The 9,107-nt window shown below is 37.5% G+C and overlaps 1 protein-coding gene across 1 annotated transcript in view; it reads left to right on the top strand.

Moving 5' to 3' along the window:
* ZCCHC17 (zinc finger CCHC-type containing 17) overlaps window positions 1-9,107 on the top strand; it is a 107,013-nt gene that overhangs the window by 2,629 nt on the left and 95,277 nt on the right. Inside the window, exon 2 of the mRNA XM_007954130.2 lies at window positions 4,971-5,028. Within this exon, the coding sequence (XP_007952321.1) occupies window positions 4,971-5,028 (58 nt within the window). The remainder of the gene's footprint in view (window positions 1-4,970; window positions 5,029-9,107) is intronic.

Raw genomic sequence — 9,107 nt, 5'->3', positions numbered from 1 at the left:
ATATGTGTGTGTGTGTGTGTATATATATATATAACTTTTTTTTTTTTTTCTTCCAACCTATCTAGGAATTTTTCCTCCCCTCCTCTCCCATCCCTGGTAACCAACAAAGAACATTTCCTTCCATGTATAAACCTGTCCTTGACTTTTTACAGTAGTGGACAAATATAGTATTTGTCCTTCTGTGATTGACTTATTTCACTCAGCATAATGTCCTCCAGTACTAGTGTAGGTTTTATATTTTATTTTATTATCAAAGAGGGGTGGATGTTAACAGAGAGAACTTTCTAGTTCTAATTTAGTATTTCAGGAGCACTTTTTGGAAATCGATGGTTTAGAAATAACAAATTTCTAGCGAAGAGAAATTTCATGATAAATTGGAAAGGAGAAACTGTTTTCAGAGTATTCATTCAGCCAACATTTAATGAGTATCTAATATTTGCAAAGAAGACGTGGTTACACAAAAAAAAATATTTAAGCATAATCTATGTCAGGTATTTTTACACATTATGTCTCATTGAATCTCTCCAAAGAACTTGTTATTAACTCTATTTTATGGATGATGAAACTCTTCCTAGAAGCTAAGTAAATTGCCGAAGGTCACATGGTTAGTAATTGGCCAAGCTAGGATTCTAAATCAGGTCCTCTCTCCAAGCCCACTTTCTACTAAACTGTATTTGGTGTCTGTCTTTACAAGACTATTAAATTCTACCAAGGCAGGGCTGTGTTTGTTTTGTTCACTATTCTATATCTCAAGCAAAGATAGGTGGGTAGAAAATGGTAGGTGCTGAATACATTTTTGATGACTAAAGAAATGATCAGCCTTTGAAGGAGAAGAACCAGACAGAACTTGAATTCTAGGCTCGGCTCTTTTATTTACTAAACCTCAGTTTCCTCATTGGTTAAATAAGATTGCTGTGATGGTTAAATAAGCTACCATCTGTAAATACATAATGCCTAAGACATACCCGCTGCCACTGAGTTGTTTTCGACTCATAGCAACCCTGAAGGTCAGGGATTGCCTAGCTGTAGGTAAATGCACAGAGGAACCAAAGGACCTATAGCAGAATTATTTATTAAACTGTATTGAGGCATATGGGGAAAGTAGATGGTAAAGCTGTTTGTACCTTTGTTATGACAGCACAGTCTGCCTTTTATTACTGTTACTTACACATGTGTCTGGGAGCTCTGGTGGCGTAGTGCCTCAGGCATTTGACTGCTAACCAGAAGGCTGGAAGTTCAAACCCACCAGCCATTCCTTGGAAGACTGAGCAATGTACTTCTGTGGCGATACCACCTCAGAAATCCAAGGAGGAGTCGCTATAAGTCGGATTCGACTCAACGGCAGTGAGTTCAGTTTTTTGAGTTATATATAGTGTGTCTCCTCTCCTAGATAGTGAGTTACTGGAGAGCAGGGGCCATGGTGGTCTCTTTTATCTTGGTAACTACTTCAAATTCATTTAAAAATAGACTAGACATCTTTTTTCTTTAAGACCCTTTATTTCGAAGTAGCTGAGTGACATGGTGCCTTGCACATAGTGGGTACTTAGTAAATGTTTGAATAAAATTGAATCCAAGTCTTTCATGACCAATTGTCCTTGAAGAAATTGGTGAGGTAGCTCATATCCTAGCACTTCTTCTCTTAGTGGGCTCAGGTGGAATGGGGCCCAAAACTGAATAACTGAGAAGCCAGGTTCATCCCTCTTGCATCCTCTGAGAGGCATCTTGGTGCTGTCCTTTAAGCATGGTAGGGAGTACAAGCATAGCAAGTGGGAGCTGGGATTTGGCCTAGCCTTGCCATAGCCAAAGAAATGCTGAGGGGAGATTGGTATTGGTAAGGAGGGAATAGCATTGGATTAGAAATAAGTTTTTAAAAAATCTTATATACGTGCTACTTTCTAGATTTGTAACTTTGGGCAAGTAACTTAATGTCTCTGACCCTTAAATTCCTCACTTGTGTCATGAAGATAAGTAGCTTCAAGGCCAATGTAACCTCTAATCTGAAGACAGTACATTTGTTTTACCCAAGCCCTGCATTCAGTTGAGATAATTACTGATTTTTTTTCTCTAAGCTGTTTGACTAATTATTTTTGGGACAGCAGACTGTGTGATCATCTATGGCAGGTGCCATCCTGTTAATTTTAACTCTGACTGCACCCTAGGAGACAAAGTGATAGAAGCACCTGGTGCTAGAAGTAGGCAAGAATGCCTTTTCCTAACTGAACACTTGAGTGCATTCATTCTGCTGGAGCACACTAACCTGCCCTTTTGGGAGAGACTAAATTAAGGTCTGTTAGGAGATTTCCTCCAAAGACCTCACATAATGTGACACTGGAGCTTCAGGATTGAAAAGTGAGATTGTTTTAATTTACAGCAGCAAGTGATTTGGACTTCAACTTCCAGATGCTACTTTTTAAGTATTTTAGATAATTATACCCTTTAATGGTGTTTTTATACAATAGGAGACATCTCAGCCCTCTTTCCTAGATCCCTGGAGGAAAAGCCAGTCAGAGTAACGTCATTTGGCCCCAAAAAGAAGGGATGTGATTTTATTGTAATTAAAAATGGAAAGTCTTTTCTTTTTTATCCACATGACCCTGTTTTACAGAGAACAAATTGCTTTATGAACTTGAGTAAGCACTTCATGTCTCTGGTCTTCGATTTCCTCATTTGTAAAATGACAGAATTGGACCAGCTGATCTTTAAAGTGTTTCCTCCAGCTCCCCCTTGCCTTAATTAGTACCAATCACTGTCTGACTGTGCTATATCTTTGGCACCGTCTGGTCCCTTACCCTGTAAAAAGATGCTAATAAATACAAAACAGGAGTTTAGAACTTTTTGGTTCTGATCCCATTCTTAATAATGAGTGGTCCAAGAGAACTAGGTCAAATGCCCTATCCCAATAGCCCTATTAAATAATAGAGAGAATGAAAATTTTTACCTAGTTCCTAACATTGAAGTGAGTAACAGCGTGGTTTGGTAAAATCAGAAGCACGGGACTAGGAGTCAGGAGACTTATGTTCTGTACCTAGATAGTAGCTAATTTAATTGTGACTTTTCTACCAGTAACTAGTCTTTTATGTTCAGTGTCTTAAAGTGTAAATTATTAAAAAGGTGCAATTTATTTTGAATGTGTGTGTTAGGTGCCAGATATGTGTGTTGGATACTAAGTACATCATCTCTTATCTGCTACAACAAAACAAGTGTAAATGGGAAATTAGGGCCTTAATACCAAGTTGTGTTCAAGATCCCACAGGTAGGAAATAGCAGAGCTGGCGTTAGAAGCTCCATCTTTTACTCCAAAGCTCATGCTATTTCTATAAGTACACTATTCTGCCCATCTTCAATATGAGGACCTACCATATATACTTCTAAGATTGTTGCCAGGAACAGATAAGATAAGAGATGTCATGTTGCTTTTGGTGACTAGAATTTTATAGTTAAAGGGAACCCATCAGCAGCTTTAGTGTAGTTAAAATGTCCTGGGTTCAAATCCCAGCTCTATTCCTTACTAGCTTTGAACCTTGGATGAGTTACTTAATATATCTATGCATCAGTTTTGTCTTCCGTTGAATGAGAATGACAGCACCAACTTTATATGGTGTTACGAGGATGATGTAAAGCGCTTTGAATAGTGTTTTACACACTATTAAGTATTCAGTATATATTAGTAAGTAGCACTGGAGCAAGGATTGTCCTATTCAGCCCCCTGTTTTATATATAGGGGCTGTGGTGGCGTAATGGGTAAGGCATTGGTTGCTAACCAGAAAGTCATCAGTTTAACCCTGCCATCTGCTTTGTGGGTAGAAGATGAGGCAGTGTACTTCTGTAAAGATTTACAACCTTGGAAACCCAGTGGGGGTTGCTATGAGTCAGAATTGACTTGATAGCAATGGGTTTTAGGTTTTTAGATATAACGAAACTGAAACCTAGAGAGGGGATGTGATCACCCAAGATGAAACAACTAATTAAAGGCACTAAAAAAAGTAAAATTTGTATGTGTAAGATTGTTTTTAATATTTTACAAATAATAATTTAGTGGTAAATGCTGTACATAGTGATAACTTTAATTCCAGTCCACAGGTGTGGGAATGGACTAGAGGATGGAGGGGAAGGTGAGAGATAGAGCCTGGCATAGTGATATCTAGCAGGGCTCCTGGGTATTTCATTGCTAACATTTAAGAAAGAAAAAAAAAAAAAAACCTCACTGCCATTGAGTTGATCCTGACTCATAGCATCCCCCTTTGGGTTTCTGAGGCAGTAGATCTATATGGAAGTGGATTGCCTAGTCTTCCTTCTGCGGAGTGGCTAATGCATTTGAACTGCCAACCTTATGGTTAGCAGTCAAAGGCCTCAGGCGCTATGCCATGTAGACTCATCAAGCCTCTAACTTCTCCATTTTAGATTACCTCTGCAAAAAGGTTGAGATAAATCTTTTTCTCTCTGCATCTTTTCAGGTTATGTCAGATGTCTGTATTGACATTTTCTCTAGTTATCTTGATAGAACCAAGGCTCAGGTTTGGAGTAAAATAGAACAGGTTATTTGGTCCAGTGTGATTTGAAATTTAGGAAAAAGGGATGTCCTACATGATTCATCCCAACTTATTAAAATTCTCTGTACTGGGATGTGAGGCCCTAGCTAATGTAAAGTATAACTTTATTATTTAATTTTCTTCTGTTTGCTTCCTTTGTTCATTTACTTTCTTTGGGGGTTTTGATAGGAGTGAGACTTGGGTATTTTTAGGTACTGTCATACCATCTGACATGCTGTATTCTCCCCAGTGTTTTTAATGTGTACACATGTATCTGTCCATCTAAAATTTCAAAAAGAACAGAAAGAATGTTTGATAGAATATCACTTTTAGGCAGTTTTGTGGCAGACAAACAGTATCAAGTAAAAATTTGAGGAGACTAGGTTAAATGCCATAGAAGAGAGGTTCTCATTTGTGTGACATTGGTTTTTTTCTTTATAGGTTGCTATGGTGACAGACTATGGAGCCTTTATCAAAATTCCAGGCTGTCGGAAACAAGGTGGGAGCCTATAACTTGAAATTTAAACCTCCCATTCTACTCTCCCTGTGTACATTCTTTGCTGTCACCCCGCTGCATCCTAATTACAGGCTCTACAGTCTCTGAAAGTAGTTCTTTTATTTATAGAGATATGAATACAGACAAGTGATGACAGTTTACTTTGAGCGGGCCTTAGCTCAGGAGATGGTCCTAAGTAAGAGGAAGGGCTCACTACTTGGGTTCACTTCTGGAACATGCTCTTCTCTATACTTCATCTGTGACCCTGGACAAGTCATTTGATGTCTTTGGACTTAGGATTTTGGGAAGGGGGCAAGGTACTTACTCTCTAAGGCTGACATTGTGAATTACTAGTTTATGACACAGGAAATGGAGGTAGTATTGTAACCAATACAAATAAACATTTTATGTATATAATGCTTTAAATTATTTTTGTGAGTTGATAGGCATCTGTTGAGCACTTTTAAAGAATCCTTTTCATATCTATGTTTGTATTTGTTCATTAAAAAAAAATCTGTTAAGTAGAAAAGTCAGGCTCCACGGGCTAGTGACCTGCCCAAAGTGGCATAGCTAGATAATGGCATAGCTAGAACTAGAATCCAAGCCCCCTCCCTGCACTAAAATACTTTAAAGTAAGAACTGTAAGAGTATTAGAAGAAAATGCAGAAAAATATTTGACTACATAAAAATTCTCATTAAAAAAGTTGGGAAAAAGAATTTGCAGTACATACAACAAAGAGTTAATTTTAAAAAGGAATAGGTAAGACATTTCACAGAAGAAAAAATATCAGTTGGTCAATAAATATATTAAAATATGTTTATTCTTAGTATTGATTAAAAAGTAACTTAAACTATGGTAAATCATACCATGGAATACTATTCAGCAATAAAAAGGAGTGAATGAAATATTGATGCATGCAAGAATCTGGATGAGTCTTCCGAGTATTTGGCTGAGTAAAAAAGCCAAAAACATTGCATACTTTATGATTCCATTTATATAACTTTTGTTTTTAAGAAAAACATTTATATTGAGACATAAATCATATAGCATACATCTTACCCATTTAAAGTATACATTTAATTTAATAGTTTTAGTATATTCACAGTTCTGTAACTATCATCACAATCTAATTTGAGAACATTTTCATTATCCCAGAAAGAAACCCTGTACCCATTAGTAGTCATTACTGATTCCCTCCTTCTCACAGCCTTAGGCAGCCACCAATCTACTTTCTATTTGGCTCTTCTGGACTTTTCTTATAAATGGTATATAATGTGTAGTCTTTTGTGACTGGCTTCATTCGTTTAGCATAATGTTTTTAAGATTCGTTGTATTTTAGCACGTGTCAGCTCTTCATTCCTTTTTTGTCATTCCAAAATAAGGTATAGATATATCACATTTCGTTTATCCATTCATCAGTTAATGGACTTTTTTTTTGCTATTATGAATAAATAATGTCACTAAACATTTTTCTATGTGACCATGGTTTCATCTCTTTTGGTTATATACCTTGAATCACTGGGTCATATGGTAACTCTTGTGTTTAACATTTTGAGGAACTGTCAGACGAATTTCCAATGTGGTTGAACTATTTAAATTCTTACCAGCACTGTATAAGGATTCCAGTTTCTTGGCATCCTTGCTAAAAACCAGAAACCAAACTCACTGCCATCAAGTCGAATCCGACTCACACCCTCTTTGGGTTCCCGAGGCAATATCTCTACGGAAGTAGCTCATGGATTTGAACCGCCAGCTTTCTGGTTAGCAATCAAATGCCTTAGGCACTATGCCACCAGAGCTCCTGGCATCCTTGCTAGCACTTATTCATATCTGTTTTTTTTTTTTTTTTTTTTTATAAAGTACAGATGAAATAGGAGCTCTGGTAGTGTAGTGCCTAAGACACTTGACTGCTAACCAGAAGGCTGGCGGTTCAAAACCATCAGCCACTCCTGGTAAAGTAGATGGGGCAGTCTACTTCTGTAGTGATTGATACTGCCTCGGAAACCCAAGGAGGGGTCGCTATGAGTCGGGTCCGACTCAACGGCACATAACAACAACAACACAACAACGGATGAAATGGTGTCTCACTGTGGTTTTGATTTACATTTCTCTAATGACTTATGATGTTGCACATCTTTTCATGTGGTTTTTGGCCATTTGAATGTATTCTTTGGAGAAATGTCTATTCAGATCCTTTGCCCTAATTTTTATTTATTTTATTTTCATACATGATTTTTATATTTTTCTTTTCAGTGGTTTTATATTTATTTATTTTTCCTTTTTTTTTTAAGTATCTAGCAGTGTTCCCTCCCCTCCCCTCCCACCCCTGGTAACCAACAAAGAAAGTTTCCTTCCATATATAAACCTTTCCTTGACTGTTTACAAAAATGAACTAATACAATATTTGTCTTTCTGTGATTGACTTATTTCACTCAGTATAATGTCCTCCAAGTTCATCCACATTGTGTGGTGTTTTGTAGATGCTGTATTATTCTTTCGTGTTGCATAGTATTCCACTCTGTGTATGTACCGTAATTTGGTTATGCATTCTTCTGTTGATGGGCACCTAGGTTGTTTCCATCTTTTCACTATTGTAACCAGTGCTGCGATGAACATGGGTGTGCATATATCTGTTCTTGTCCTGGCTCTCACTTCTTTAGGATATATTCCTAGTAATGGGATTGCTGGGCAAATGGTGTTTCCAATTCCAACTTTTTAGGGAATCACCATGCTGCTTTCCACAGTGGTTGTATTATTTTACAGTCCTACCAGCAGTGTATGAATGTCCTGATCTCTCCACATCCTCACCAGTGTTTGTTATTTTCTGTCTTGTTGAACTTTGTTATTAGTGTTGGAGCAAGATGGTATCTCATTGTTTTTTGATTTGTATATCTCTAATGCCTTTGCCTTAATTTTTAAATTAGGTTATTTGTCTTTTTATTGTTGGGTTGTAAGAGTTCTTATATTCTGGATGCTGCTGCTGCCTAAGGCATCTGACTGCTAACCACAAGGTTAGCAGTTTAAACTTACCAGCTGTTCCTCAGAAGGAAGATGGGGCAGTCTACTTCCATAAAGATTTACTGCTTCGGAAACCCAATGCGAGTCTTTATGAGTTGGAATTGATTCAATGGCAGTGAGTTAGGTTTTTTTTTTTTTTTTTTTTCTCCCTTATTGAGCCCTGGTGAAGCAGTAGTTAAAGTACTTGGCACTTGGCTGGTAGCCAAAAGGTTGGTGGTTTGAACCCACCAGCCTCTCCACAGGAAAGAGATATGGTAGTCTTCTGTAAAGACTTATAGCCTTGGAAACTCTACGGGACAGTTCTACTCTGGCCTTATAGGGTCGCTGTGAGTTAGAATTGATTTTATGGCAGTAGGTTAGTCCCTTATCAGATATATGATTTGCATATATTTTAATACAACATTCTTGAAATGACAAAGTTACAGAAATAGAACACAGATTAGTGGCAGATAGGGGTTAAGGATGAGAGAAGACTATGGGTAGGAAGTGACAACACTAAGGGTCCATGTGATAATAGAACTGTTCTGTATCTTGGCTGTGGTCATGCATATATGAACCTACACATGTGATCGAATTGCCTAGATCTAAATACATACACACACGCAAACACAAATTAATACAAATAAAACTGGGGATATCCAGACAGGCTCAGTGGATTGTCTCAATGGTGATATCCTGGTTGTAATAGTATACTATAGTTGTTTTATTTATTTATAATACAATTTTATTTATTTTGCAATTGTTGAGAATGTACATGGCAAAACATACACGTAATTCAGCAGTTTCTACATGTACCATTTAGTGACATTGATTACATCCTTCAATTTGTGTAACCATTCTCACACTCCTTTTTCTGAATTTTTCCTACCCCATTAGCATCAGTTTACTGCACTGTCTTCTGACGTTTGTATAGGAGCTCTGGTGGAGTAGTGCCTAAAGGATTTGACAACTAACCAGAAAGCTAGTGGTTTAAACCCACCAGCCACCGCTTGGAGGGAAGATTGGGCATCTACTTCTGTAGTGACACTGCCTTGGAAACCCAAGGAGGGGTCGCCTATGACTC

The sequence above is a fragment of the Orycteropus afer genome, unplaced genomic scaffold (genome assembly GCF_000298275.1).
Source record: "Orycteropus afer afer isolate SDZICR_OR568_19922 unplaced genomic scaffold, OryAfe1.0 scaffold00433, whole genome shotgun sequence".
In the NCBI taxonomy this organism is placed as follows: Eukaryota; Metazoa; Chordata; class Mammalia; order Tubulidentata; family Orycteropodidae; genus Orycteropus; species Orycteropus afer.
This window is presented reverse-complemented; position numbering and strand designations above follow the sequence as displayed.